This window comes from Colletes latitarsis, chromosome 14 (genome assembly GCF_051014445.1).
Source record: "Colletes latitarsis isolate SP2378_abdomen chromosome 14, iyColLati1, whole genome shotgun sequence".
NCBI classification, from domain to species: Eukaryota; Metazoa; Arthropoda; class Insecta; order Hymenoptera; family Colletidae; genus Colletes; species Colletes latitarsis.
Genome location: NC_135147.1, coordinates 19,618,993 through 19,633,614, shown reverse-complemented (window position 1 = coordinate 19,633,614; position 14,622 = coordinate 19,618,993). Strand labels below are relative to the sequence as shown.

The window sequence follows — 14,622 nt, the reverse complement described above, 5'->3', positions numbered from 1 at the left end:
TTCTTATCAAATATTGAATTTAAAAAGTGAAGATGAGAATTAAAAATGTATTGTTGTCTATGTTTGATTTCTTGTGTTAATATTGAATCTTTTCCCTGTCTTCACGAATAAAGTAAATAGTAAATTTTTAGTTGTATCTTCCTTGATCGTTTTCTGAGTGCGCCGCTGACTTTGAATCTCGTCTATCGATGTTGCAATCGATTATTTCCAGCGACGTAACCGCATAACCGTTTTCTCGATTTTATTGCGTTTTGATGGGTCGATCGTTAACGTATACGAAGAACCGGTATCCATTTTCTCGCTCGAGTGCGGCGTGTTCGATCTTAAAATGGATCTACAGAATCCATTTAGTGTCAAAGAATAACACACGCTTGCGAAAACACACGTAGACGTGTGGCGTCAATGTCAAAAGCGAGGCCACGGTAACGATCTATCGCGAGAATTCTTTACCAGGTCCAATCTAATTAATCCTCGTTAAGTCATTGTCAATTGTTTACGTAAACGATCGCCCCGACTGCAACGCCAGATGCAAACTTTTTCATCACGAAACGCGCACGTGTACGTACCTTGTTCCAACTGGTCTACAAAAGGGAAGAAACACTCGTGGCGCGTCGTCTGCGAGTTCCAATGACGCTAAAACTTTAATTTCAACAGGGACATTGTATTCTTCGATTAATTGCTATCGAACGGGAACATTGGCAGAGTCTAATGAAGACTTTAAAAAAAATTAATCGCTTGTGGACATTAGACTTCTCAGATCATAAATCTGTAAAACGTAAAAATAACATTGTGTTTCATTTTAAGGATATACAGTTGCTAAAAATTATCTTGAATACTTGATAGGGATAAGATTTTGGCTCTGATAGTATCTAAAACAGAAACGAATGAAGAAAATTGAAAATCCAAAACAAAGTGTTGATAATTCAATGTGATATTAGACTTGGGTATAAAGTGTCAGACTAGTCACCTTAAATGATTTTTTCACATGTTCTTAAAGGACTTAATAGGTTTCTAATGGATCCATTACCACGTTGACTGTCATGGTGGTCACTGGTGACCGGTGCATCAAGCCTAGATAATGTTCATCAACGTGTTAGAAGATAAGAAGTGAAGCAAATTGGGGGTCAAAATAATATTGATAGCCTAGTGTGACCTAAACATTAAAGCAACCCTCTATAACTCAGATTTACTGATTTAATCCTGTCCTCAATATATATCAATTGTGGTTTTAAAGCAATAGTATGTCTTAACGATATTATTTTACATTGTTTACACTTTCTAAAGATATTCTTATTAAGAGAGAAAATATAAAGATGGCGACGTTACTGACCCGACTCTAGCATCACTATAACAAAGATGCACGATTTGGGATAAAATGAGAATCGACGCCCAATAAAATCGAAAAAGAAACTTCTTGCAAAACCACACGATGCGTTCTATTCGCGCGTGAAAACGAACGCCGGATATCCTAAAATGACTTTATTAACTCCTTAACTTTACACATGTTTAATATGTAGTACTTGTCAGAGATATCTGTATACGTGTGTTATTACTTCAATATTCCTTCGTTCGTAATCGATGTTACCACTCGAGGATGATCGCAACCGAGGCGTCCATTTTCGGTCGAGTCGAACGAGCAACTCCTTTCATCCGATCTCGTCGAAGCGCTACAGCGGACAAAAATAATTCGAAAATCCCAGTCAATATGTATTCTTATGTATAGCGTTGTGTGTACAAGAAATTCCTATGCGCGACGCCGCAATCGTATCTCTCCCCCCCCCCTACGCGTGGAACATTTTCGTTTGCTTTCATCGGGAATCGGCTTGAACGTTCTCTTCCATTCTATCTAGTCGTTCGTTCTCTCTTTCTTTCTCCCTTTTTATCTTCTTCTCTTTTGTACAAAATACTTTCGAACAACTCTCACGGGTCAAACGAAAGTTCCCGCCTCCCCTTCGCCTCGAAAAGACACCATTTTTTTGTTCGCCTCTCGCCGCCCTTCGACTTCCCGTCTTTACACGTTTTGCGTCCCCCGTCTTATTAAATATCGTACACGTTTATCATACATAATTGTCGTTATTCTGTTTCTTTTTTTCGTTTTGTTCGTTTTGTCACAGTAACACAATTGCAGCGGTCGAGAATTACGCGTTAGAGCGATGATATGATTAGAAGCATGATATGATGTGTCCTTGTTTATCGCAGCGCTTAGACCAGGGTACAAAGGGATGCCCCAATTTTCGTAGTCGTCGCGTGGCGTCGGGGGTTGCCCGCGACTCGAGCTTTTCGTATAAAAAAAGGTACCGACGTTAGTTGGAGCTCGGACGCGGCCACCCCCATGACCCGTGACCCTTCAATTTCCTTGTGGAGGGGGGTACGCTAAAACGTTATACAAAAATAGAAAATATTCCGAGGTATCGCTACAAGTCGAGTACACGGAAGTGAGGCGTAATTCGAGGCGCAAACAAAGATGGAACGATTCCTCGCGGGAAAATTAATCGAAAACGTTTTGGTGATAGTTTTTTCTACGATGCTTCGTTCTCGAGAAAATCCTGATTGAAAATGCTCCCCCATTACGATAGTTAGTGTGCAAGAGTATTATCCAGATAAAAAATATTCGACAGAATAAATAGCTGCACGTTGGTTTTATCGATCATTTATTGTTCGAATAAAATGTAGTGGGCGTAGCCAAGAAGCGACGAGGGATTAAAAATGTCGATAAAACCACAAATTGCTATGTGCTCGAACGAACAAATAAAGTAAAATAACCCGCTGTATTATTGTCAAACGACGCAACTGTTAGTTTGTACAGAGAGGAACGGAAATTGTGAGTGACAGAGAGATAAGATATTCGAAGACGGAAACTTTTTAATATGAATTTTTAAGCTTGATTTTCCCTAGAGCTCGCCACGAACAAATATTTATTTCGCAGTTACGAAGATAGAATCGCTGTCTGTACGGTTTCACCTCGAATTACAACCCATTCTGTATTTATTACAGATCAACGTAACGCTTTCGTTTCATGGATCAAGTGTCTTTCGTTGAGTTCACGCTGCGATAAACAAGACGCGATGAGAAAGGATTTGTCGCGTAAATATACTTAAATCTTCTACATTATAAAGACGTGAATTAATAGTAATATATTATATCGTAATTTAGCTTGCATACGAAACGTCCGTTTATCATTCTACATACACAATTAGCATCATCATCATCATCATTCACACGAGTTTATAGGAGTGACCCCAAATTTGCGGATTCGTCGACCGTCTTCGCGAACGCGGATGTGAACGGACCCTTCAAATTCGAGGCGGGCGAAAGATATTTCTTTTTTTTTTTTTTTTTTTTTTTTTTAATTCTTTCTTTTGTCTCGCATTTCCCTTTTAAAAAATATCAGGAAACCATCGAGGTATTGAAGAAACGGCGCACATACCCGTATCGTACCCAGAAAACGCACTTCTTCAAATTACGTAAAAATCTTGCAACAGAGCAGTTGGAGAGATTATACAAAATCATTTATAAAACGTGTATATATGCGCCCTGCGCAAAGGGTACGGGTCACGCTTTTTGTATACATTATTAAACGGGTTCTTATTACCTTATCCACCCCTCCTTTTGTTCATCTTTTTCCCCCATTTTTCATTTTTTTTTTTTAAATAAGTATCTTTTGGCTTGGTAACTATGTAACGTTTAAATTAAATAGCTTTCGTCTTCAACGTTTCAGACAGGATTTTAAAATATGTTTTGTGATACACCTTAAAAATTCGTAAAAGGCTTTTTTTCATCGTAAAACGATAGTCGAACGCAACATTTCACAGACAATAGTCAGAAGGCGTTGCTAAATGATCAAACGAAACGTCGGATTGTGCGTAAAAAACGAACAGAAAGCTTCCTCTGTACAAATGTCACGGTATGCAGTAAAACGAAAAATAAATGAAGAAAACGTAAATGCTATGACATGGATCTGGCAGCATTTGAACAACATTGACCTAAGTGACTGCAGACTGTCTATCGAACGACAATTAGGTAATATACATATTTATATATATTTGTATATATATATATTATCATTAGTTTTCCTTTTCTTTTTTTTTATTCTGCATGGCCTACAGTGCCAATGGAAGCATTTTGCTGTCACTTTGCAATGGCATCGCACGAACAGATATATTCGATTAAGTTTTTTAAAAAAATTCTCAGTTCTTTCTAACATTAATTCCTCGAATCGATAACCGATCGTCGGACGGGCCCGATCTCGATCGAATTATTCGTTTATCCATGTTTCTCCTCGTTTAGACGGTACATAAAAAAAAAAAATTGTTGCACAAATGGCGAGAAGCTGCCTCCGTCCGACGACGAGTTACGGTTGCTTCTCCAATTTTTCTCTCTTTCTTTTCTTTTTAATCATCTGGCAGTGTTTTACACGTTGTAGGTACGTTGTACGATAAGAAGATTCGTTAAGTCGATAGTCCTTGATACTTTGAGACCGTTTAACAGTAAACTGCGTCAAGTCGTAGAACCGTTCTACGCGTGGTTCGCCCTCGCAGCAGGATACCCTTATTGCTTACAAAAATGGCACTGATTACTGAAATATTTTACGAGTATCGTTGCTGTCCCCGAGTCTGCCCACATCGAATCAAATACTTCGCCGTAACGATCGATGTGTGTTCGGTTCTACCGGTAAACCTAAAACCTAAAATCCGCTGAACCAGGTCGGAGCAGTGAATCCTTCCCTCTCTTCTACAGTTTGAATTCGTTACGAAAGGCAACGCGTGATTTGTATCCCATATTCCCTAGAAAAATTTCCCGTGAAATACAGACGGTCGATAGAGTACATCGATTTAAACAAAAACTATATATATATATATATATAAAAAAGAAAAAAAAAAGAAAACACAATAAAAATGAAATATCGAGAATCTCGTCGACTGGATCTCTCTTAAATTACGTATTACCGCGACTCAACGGCGACGAACGAGCGTTGTTTAACACGTGGTTATCGTAAAAAATAAGTAAAAAGTGCGGCGCGCGATTTTTTTTTTTTTTTTTTCTCAACGTGAATATCTTTTCATCTACGATGTACCGATCATACCGGACGAACGAAAGCCTTAGAGATTGCTGTATACGTTCAGAGATCCACAGCCGTCGAGGTCAACGGCGAGCTGAGGTTTCTTCTGATAATTGTTTTGGTTTTGCGTGTGTATTGGGGAGTCTCCGAGCATCGCTAGCATATATTTGCGCGTGGGCGAATGGACCGTATTTTGTTAGGGGGGTACGTAAGGAGGGGGTTTCCTGTACGTTGGAGTAGGTTTGGGACGATTTTGACGATTTGTGTCACGGTTCGTGGCAAATGGCGGCGGCGGCTGGTACGGTTCCTCTGAATTCTCCTTTGGCAACATCGGCACGTCCGCTCCGTCCTCGGTTTTCTGATATTCGGGGGGTGGTAAGGGTGGTTTCTCTTCCTTCAAAATGACCGGCGACTTGTTACCTGTAACAGGCAGAAGGAAGGAGAATTTTAATTTGTACGCTTTTGGAAGATCAACAAGCGAATGAGAATTATACAGTAGCTCACGAAATTATTCGAACGCTTCCAATCTACATCGTTAACAAATAGAATGCACACATTGGGTTCAAGTTTTCAAAATAAGATTGTAAGTAAAGTTACGTAGGAGTCTCGAGAATGCATATGTAAAATTACAAACACATTTGATAACTCATACAGAATTTACAGGGCATTTAGTGTAAACATACATTTTAAAATTACACTTTAATCGATTACGAGACATTGCGTGGTTCATATACATTTCGTAGAGTATAATTTTTTATAATTATTCTAATTACGAGCACATTTGAATGCTTTATATTTGAACTGGACAAAATTTGGTATCAAACTCTGGTTAGCTTTCGATGTAAATAGGAAATACAGGTAGCCCTCCTACAACACGGCATCTTATAACACGGTTTCGCTTTAACAGGATAAGAAAATTACGATAACCTTTGTACAACACTATACTTCTACAGTACTGGATAACATGATTTTTGCTTAACATATTTAAAAACTAAATTACCTTAAAATAATGACACGAAGGAATAATGAACTATAGTGTCTTTACATGAAAAAAAATAAACAAATTATAATTTATTAAATTAACGTTACGTTAAATTAAAATAATATTTTTTACTTTTTGGGGGGTCTCATATAACACGGTTTCACACAACACGGCATTTTCTGGGAACTTATCTACCGTGTTATAGGAAGATTACCTGTATATGTATAGCAAGGAGAGAATTTTCAGTTTCCACTGTCTTAGAACAGTCTTACAACAGCGTATTAAAATAGTTAAAATTTAGAAGCGTGCAGTTCCGAAACTATTAGTGTTTTATTAATTATTGAGGCATTGTTAGAAGCGGCAAGGCCTCCCCTTTAAAATGGTTTTTGGTTTTTGTCGATCCGCCTTTCCGTTTTCGAGATATCGTAATTTATGTAAAGGGTAATTTTTTTAATTCGAATACGATCTCGCCCGATGCCTTAGAAAGGCCTATTAAGCGTATTAAAAATCATAAAACTTTAGATACGTGCAGTTCCGAAACCATTAGTGTTTTATTAATTATTGAGGCGTTGTTAGAAGCGGCAAAGCCTCCCCTTTAAAATGGTTTTTGGTTTTTGTTGATCCGACTTTCCGTTTTCGAGATATCGTAATTTATGTAAAAGGTAATTTTTCTTAATTCGACTATCGCTGTCTTCGTCTAACGCGTCGCGTCGGACCTCCTTCTCGCACGTTGACCCACTGACCGAGTGACTGAGTGACGTCACGTTTACTATTTACTACGAGCACGTGCGGTCAACGACCTTGACAAGGCTGTAGTAGAAGTTCATTCGCTTTGCGACGTATCTCCGAAAGTAACCACCGCATCGACTTGAAACTAAAATCGCTATATCTCTGGAACTAATAAAGCTATCGACTCTCACAAACGCTCATTTTAAAGGGCTTTTCATCCTCTATCCAATGACCATATCAACTATTATTATTTACGTTGTCTTCTATGTTTATTTTAACATTTACTTTGACGCTACATACTCAAAGAAGTTTCAGCAATTCCTACTGATCGTACGACTAGTGTACGATAAAACTGGACCATAAATTGTTTATTTAATTGAAAATTAATTTAAATTTATATACAGGATATTTGCGTAATTACTAGCCAGTACTTTTTCTTAAATAATTGTTTTCTCTAGAACCAACTACGGTATCGACTTGGAATAAAATTCGTTTTCAAGGGCGTTTTATCTCCTATCCGATGAAAATTGAAAAATTGTTTGACATAAAAGAGAAGGATATCTTACGAATAAACATCAAAACACAACTTTCTATACATATAGTGCAAAAATTAGAAGTACGTTGCCTCGTAAAAGAGAAAAAAAAAGACTGGTCGTTTGACCGGTCATGGTAGGAATGGGTGTACAGGAAGTGCCGGAAGGTTTATTGTTAATATCACGTCGAAACTAATTATTCTGAATGAAGAGAATAGTATTCGAACCTCCATACAAAATTTTAAGTAAATCCGATGAAAATTGATTGAGTTATTGAGCCGCCCAGTTCAAAATATGTGGTTTTGAGAAAAACGCGTTTAAAGTTTTGCACCAAACTATCTACAAATTTACTTCAAGTGACAATGTTAAAAATCACTTGGATCAGATTTTTATAAATTATCACCAGAAATTGTATGAGCGTGGAATCATGCTATTACCAAAAAAATGGCTCAAGATGTTGAATCAAAATGGCCAGTATATAAATCAATAAAATATTTATATATCATAAGAAAATTGCTCCTCTTCACGAAGAAGAAAAACGAAATTGCTTTCCGACCAACCCAATCGTTAAAAATCAACACAAATGAAGAATGATTTACCTGGGTCTGGCTTCTCATCCAGTTCGTCCTGGAAGATCACCGGTATCCCTTTACTGCGGAAGCTCTGTCTCTCGTCGTCTTGCTCGCTGACGCTCATTTTCCCGCTACGTCTTCGTCTGTAGAGCACGCAGGCGATTATGCCCGCCAGAATGAGCATCGCGGCTATGATTATAGCGGGCAGAACGAACGTGATCAGATAGTCGTCGTGGAATGCCCCGACCGAGGTGGAATCGTCCACGGGTGGAACATTGTTGTCCGGCGAGTGAACGTGGGGTGGAACTTCGCCCACGCAGATGCCCATCGGAACCACCGTGATCTGTTTGACGGGGAACTTCTGGCCCATGATGTCCAGGACCTCGTCCGTCACCGATCGACGATCGTTATCGTTCACCAGGACTGCTCGTAGTCTGGTCACCTCCTCGTGCGCGCAGTACGACGTGGGAAGGGTTCTATTGTGCCACGTGATCACCGTGCTACCGTTAGATATACTGTGCAACGATATGGCGGAGGTGTCTCTGTCTTGGTAGAGATCGCGCAACTTCTCGATAAAGTTACGCTTCTGCAGGGCGGAGTGTGCAAAGGACTCGTATGGGATGTCCAAGGTCATCGAGAACTCGACCGTATGGTGCACGAGGGGCGCAGGATGAACGACTACGACTAGGCCGTCCGTGGCACTTGCGTCTGCAACAACGAAATTGCATTTGTTTGGAGTCCCACATAACTGGGTACATCTCTAAAGTACATCTCTAGAGATTTCCAAATTAATTTAACTTGTGAATATTACGAATACAGAGAAGTTCCAGTGCTAATTACGAATCCTTAATTTTGAAAAATTACCGTCTTTATCGGTGACAACCAGTTGGTACTCCTTGCGTCCTACATCACTGCGCATAGGGACGCCATAGAACTCTTGGTTCTTGCTATCGAACTGTAACCACTCGTGGGCTGGGATAGGCGTACGGTCGATAGTCAAAAGAGACATTCGCATGTTTCGTGCAGAACCGTCTTCAGCATCGTAGAAAGTATCCTAAAACGAGCGTACAACAGTCAGGATACTTCCTTATCTTTACAGTTTGTAATGTGAAAACTCTGGTGAACATACGAGCCAATAACTTCTTGGAAGGAGATAAAAATTAAATTTAGCCTAAACCTAACTCCTGGTAAAAATTTTAATGGGAGATTCTAGAGACCAAAATAAAACGAAAACCAAAAATAAAAAAGTTATTTACGTTTAATGTTCCGTCTGTAGAACGGCAATCTACGAGCAACAAGTGGAACTTTAAACGTTAATAACTTTTTAACGAAGCTTCAATCAACAAATTGAAGAATAGAATTTCCCATTAAAATTTTTCCCAGAGGTGGCCGAACACTCTGTATAAAAGTGCAATTATATCTAGATTATGCACCATTCTTTTGAGAATTTCACTGTTCATTTCATAAAATATTGATGAGGAGCTGATGTTTCTCGATCTCTAAATGTTTATTTCTTTTGTGAACATACCTCCGGCACTTTGAACACGAGAAGCAGTCCAACGGTAGCGTTGACCATGTCCACTTGATTCCTCGGCACTGGTGGGAAGTTGGACTTAGGCTCCTGAGTGAAAACTTTAGGCGGTTCTGGACGACCTATGTCTTCGCACTGTCCAATACCCTGGTAGATCACTCGCTTCACCCTGATCTCGGGTTGAAGAACGCTCCTTAACGCAGCGCTAGGATCACCGTTCCTGTCGATCAGCACCTAAACATTTCCCGGTTAGATCGTCGGAAAAACCAATGTTCCCAGGAGCATAGAGATACTTACGTTCAACAGGTTGTCGATATATTCCTTGGGACACTCGCTGCTCCTCGGCAGGCTGTCGTTGGTCCAAGTGAAAATAGCTTGCTCGCGATCGATGTCTACCGATCGAACGGTAATGTGTCTGGTATCGCTGTCTCCGTACACTTCGGCTATACTTCGAATCACCTGCGATAAATAATTCATCTCAAACGCTATTAAGATACTTAATCATCAGGTACAGTCAAAAAGAGCATCCCAAAGGGTCAAATCGCAGATTTAAAGAAAAGGATGAACACGTACCTTCAATTCCCAGTCCACGTCGGTGGGAAAATCTGTACGTTTCTCGATCCTCAGGTAAATACTAAACTCGTGATTCACGCTGCGACTGAGTTTGTGCTGTTGCACGTGAATGTCCAGCCTATCGGTCACGTTCAAGCCTTCGCTATCAGCGGCGACCAATTCGTACGTCCAGGTTGATATGTCGTTCTCCAATGGGCTGTTGAAAGAACAACAAGTTAGAACCTAGTCACTCTATACTGGGAGATTTGATGCTATAAAGCGAACGTCTGTGTCTCTGCATGTTTGTTTAATCTCTTCGAGGTACTGGATACTGACTCATATATGTACGTCTAGTATTCAAGTTATTTTGAATATGTTTATAGATAAATTTTCCAATGATGTCACATAGCAGTATTGTTAGAAACTTGATGGATATCAACTTGCATTTTTGTTTATTTTGGTCCTGGAGAGGTTCAGGAAGTAGCTATTTTTCTGTTATTGCATTACTCCTCAATCAAGCAACTAAATCAAATTAACTAATTTAGCGAAACAGCTTCCAAACTTCCAAACGTCAAAGGGAACTTACAGTCCATAAACTTCCTGCGTGTTCTGATTGAATTGAAGCCAATGGGTGCTCTTTAGAGGCGCTCCTTGCAAGTACAAGTTCAGCCTCAGACTCCTGGTGTCCCCATCCTCGAGGTCGCTGAACGTGTTGGATGGTATGACGTAGCTCAACGGTTTTCCAGCGGTCACCGGTATCTTCTTCAATCTTCTGTCCTGTCTCGGCGGGAAGTTTTGAAGCTTGTACTCCACGGTCACCGTGTTTACTTTGGGTGGTTCGACGGTCGCGTTGGTCGTTGTCGGAGTGCTGACGGTCATACTGATGGTGGTGCTGGTTGTTGTGTTGACGATGGTTGGAGTCATGCCAATGTACGTGTCGGTGGTGGATGTGGTAGGTGGTAGTGTTCGCATTTGTGTGGTCGTTGTCATGGGTGTTGTGGTGATGTTCTTCACAAGTGTTGTTGCCTGTGTACTGGTAATCGTAGGCACGAAAGTTGTCGTGTTGTGTGAGAGTGTTGTGACGGGTAATTGAGTAGTAGTGGTCTGATTCATCATGGGCACTGATGACTGTTCCGTTGGCTGAAGGCAGAAAGAAGACGTCTTACCACTGAGAAATAATCGGTCAAACGAGATCTCGGTGGGTCTGTGATCGTGACGCAAGGGAACTGGGTTTTTGGGGGAAAATTAATTCGCGAGCGACAAATGAACATTTTTGATCCGTTCGTAAACTAACTCACAGATTTTTCAAACCGACATCCAGTTGGTCAGATGCTAGTTTGTCGATGTTTGGTGCAGATACTCGTAGAAGCTAGCGTTAATTGTTAGTTTACAAACGAAGATGGTTTCGGGTTCGTAACGACCTATCCGTTGGCAAAGCGAGAGACTCGTGGAATCGACTATATGCGCAGCATGGACTATAATACAAATGAGAAGCACGAAGCACTGAAGCATTACCTCCTCCGTGGTGGTATTCACGGTACCACCGTTGACGTCCGTCTCCGTCCTCTCGACGACGGTCGTGGGCGTTCCAACTGTGCTAGAATGAGGAACGATTACCGAAGGGAGGATGGTGGTGGTGGTGGTAGTGGTGGTGGTTTCTGGAATAATGGCGGACGAGACGTTTATAGATTCGTTCTCCAAGTGTTTGGTGTTCTCCATCCACTCCTCGGTGGTCTCTGGCCGCGATGGTTCTGTCGTCGGTGCAATGGTGGTCGGTACGCTAGTTGTTGTTGTTGTATCGGCTATTGTGGTGGTCGTTGTTGTGCTAGTGGTGGTGGTACCAGTGGCCGTTGACGGTGGTTGTTGGGTGGTGGTTGTCGAGGTTGTTGTTGAGGTAATCGTCATGACGGTGGTTGTTGTTGGGGTGGTTGATGGTGGTGATGTAAGTTCAGTGGTTGTTGTCTGCGAAATCGTTAGTAGATGCGTTGTACGGCACGAGAAACTTGGTTAGTTACATTATGAAGGGTAGAGCGAAGTAGAAGATGTACAGCGATGGAGCTCGTCGGTCTCTCGGGCTTTCGTTTCCTTTGAAAATGTATGTTTGGCGTACGGGCGCTTTCTATACATCGATCGATACCGTCTAAAACGGCGCGGGATTGGCATAGGCCGGCATTAAACACGCAGTACCCACAGCTACACTAAGTATTTTAAGCGCAATGACTCCCTTCAAGCGATTTGCGTATGCGAATGAAAGACAGAAATAAGAATCTCAACGAAAGCCTGTTTATAGCTGTACGGTATTTCCAATCGGAACACGAAGTCGGTGATCTGACATCACACGATTGGACGATTACAGGCCCGATACTTACGCTGGAGGACGTGTCCGTGGTCGTTCTGTTAACAGCGTTCTCCGATACGTTCGTCTGGTTCACCATTGGAATCAGATCCTCGATCCCCTCCGTCTGGAAACAAGTAAATATATTTTTTACGAAAATGATAAGTAGTTTATAGAAAGCATGGTTCGCCATTGCCTGCAAAAGAAATGTTTTTGCCATATTTGCAATAAAGTATGGGAACTTCTAAACTTACATTCCAATTGATAGACTCTTCTCCGTGATGGTGCCTGTGAGGATGTTCCGATCCTAGGCTTTCCCTGGGAGAGTTCGTCTCTGGCATAAACGTTGGCTGCACCTGCGAGTCTTCGTCATCTTCGCTGTCCTTCTCGTCATCATCGTACTCGTCGTTATAATCCTCGTCGTATTCTTCGTATTCGAAGTTTCCGGAACCAACGTCCCTGCGATTCCTCGACAAGGGGCTCATATCTGTCTTCACGCGCCACAGCAAGACCGGATGTTGCATAACCTCGGCCAGTGTTCCATCCCTCGCTTGATCTCGCAATCGCTTCACCAAATCCGTCTGATGTCTCCACAAATGATCGTCGCAACCGACCTGTTACGAATTTATAAATACCAAATTTGTCACCATTCGCGCCCTTCAGAAATTTCTGGCATATATCATAGGTTTACCCAAATTTATAAAAACAGTACTAAAACGATTATACGTGGATAGAAAGTCCGTGAAAATATCAAACTATATGGACAAATTGCAAATATTATATTTTAAATAAAATACGGTTATTTAAAATAACCTTTTTCATCGACAATGACAAGTTTTTTTCTACGTTTGCGAATGGTAGTTACGTTAAAATATAATAAATAAGGAATTCTTGGGCTTGAATGGTTATTGCATCCCCCCTTCGTGCGGAAATCTTTGTGTTCCGTTTGTTAATCGTATCTGTGGAACGTCTATAGGCGTCCACCGCACCTGTGGTATCAATTAGAGTATCCTAAGGGTTCGAATAATTCAGAAGATTCACCTGCCACTGTACCGCGGTGAGGTGTTTCTCTTTACGATGTTTCGCGTTTCCAGGTCCGCTGAGGATCACCGAGCTGTCCATGTTCAAGTTTTCTTTGGCGCTTTGAGGGTGCATGGAAAACGCGCTCTGAAATTCAAATCGACGAAAATGGATCAATGGCCGAAGTGGCGGGTTTTATGAATAGTATACGAGGAAATTCTGGTTCTTCACTGACTTCGATTAACCCTAATCCTACAGGGATATAACTTTGGATCGTGTATCAAATTTCAGAAACCGTACTGTAAATAACTTCATACGGTAATAATATTTTATATGTAATTTTCACGACATCGTAAACTATACCAGAAACTACATTGTAATAAAAACTCAATTTGATTGGGATCTATTATACTGTATAATATACCGTTAATTGTATCGCTCTGGAACAGATTTTCGATTACACTGGCGAGAGAAATTTAGCGAACGGGATAGGAAAAAAAATTTACAGCGATTCCGCAGAATGTAATTCCATCAACTCGATGGTGAAAATTAAATCATCGTAACCGAATTAATTATCCGGATGGAATGAATTTTCCGGGAATGCAATTTGAATCGTGATCGCGGTATGAAGCTTTGTTTCCGACAATTGGTAAAAATAGTTTATCAACGCGAGATTTGTTCACGAGTTTCCCAATATTATGAAATACAGTTAAAATTAAATAATTTTTACGAGAAATGGTTATGAAAAATATACAATCCATATAGTGATGGATTTACATCTTATTTTATTCGTTAAAAAATACCAAATAATTTACCCTGATAGTTTAATAAAAATTAACAAGAAATTAAGAATATTTTATGAAGTACTAATTTCTTCAACGTCTTTTCCTAGTTGCAGAATGTGTATACCTAATAAGAAAACACGGTTCCTTTTTTAAAAAATACTGCACGCGAAGCCTGGAGGTGCATCAATGCACTTACGAAAAGCACGGTCAAAGAAAGGTAGACCTCGTTGCACCACTTAGCTTTTACTTCCCTCATTTTTTTCATACAAAGGGCAAAAAACTTTTCCGCGAGATAGAACTAGCTCTAGAAATATACAAAATATTACGTTCAAAATTTCAGGGCGACCATTTGGCAGCTGCTGTATTTGTCAAATAATAAATAACTTTTAAATTACAAATGCTAAATTTCATCCGTTATTTTTCTTTTTTTTTACTGTTTTTAGCTCGTGTTGTGTATAAAAATTTAGAAAAATTAAATCGAAGCTTTAAAAATGTCCTGGGACATTAGACGATGGAGGGAGTGG

At 40.3% G+C, this 14,622-nt stretch overlaps 1 protein-coding gene across 3 annotated transcripts in view; it reads right to left on the bottom strand.

Annotated features, from left to right (window-relative positions):
* Positions 1-1,464: 1,464 nt before the first annotated feature.
* The window catches only part of LOC143349794 (uncharacterized), a 98,631-nt gene continuing 85,473 nt past the window's right edge, over positions 1,465-14,622 (bottom strand). For 2 of the 3 annotated variants that reach the window (XM_076781325.1, XM_076781324.1), the window contains 11 exons: positions 13,335-13,460; positions 12,548-12,907; positions 12,328-12,420; positions 11,474-11,920; positions 10,545-11,098; positions 9,980-10,175; positions 9,704-9,865; positions 9,404-9,640; positions 8,740-8,929; positions 7,903-8,583; positions 1,465-5,479 (listed from right to left, as the gene is read on the bottom strand). In XM_076781325.1, the coding sequence (XP_076637440.1) occupies positions 5,256-5,479; positions 7,903-8,583; positions 8,740-8,929; positions 9,404-9,640; positions 9,704-9,865; positions 9,980-10,175; positions 10,545-11,098; positions 11,474-11,920; positions 12,328-12,420; positions 12,548-12,907; positions 13,335-13,460 (3,270 nt within the window). In that variant the 3' untranslated portion in view covers positions 1,465-5,255. The remainder of the gene's footprint in view (positions 5,480-7,902; positions 8,584-8,739; positions 8,930-9,403; positions 9,641-9,703; positions 9,866-9,979; positions 10,176-10,544; positions 11,099-11,473; positions 11,921-12,327; positions 12,421-12,547; positions 12,908-13,334; positions 13,461-14,622) is intronic. The other variant, XM_076781326.1, reaches the window with a different exon arrangement.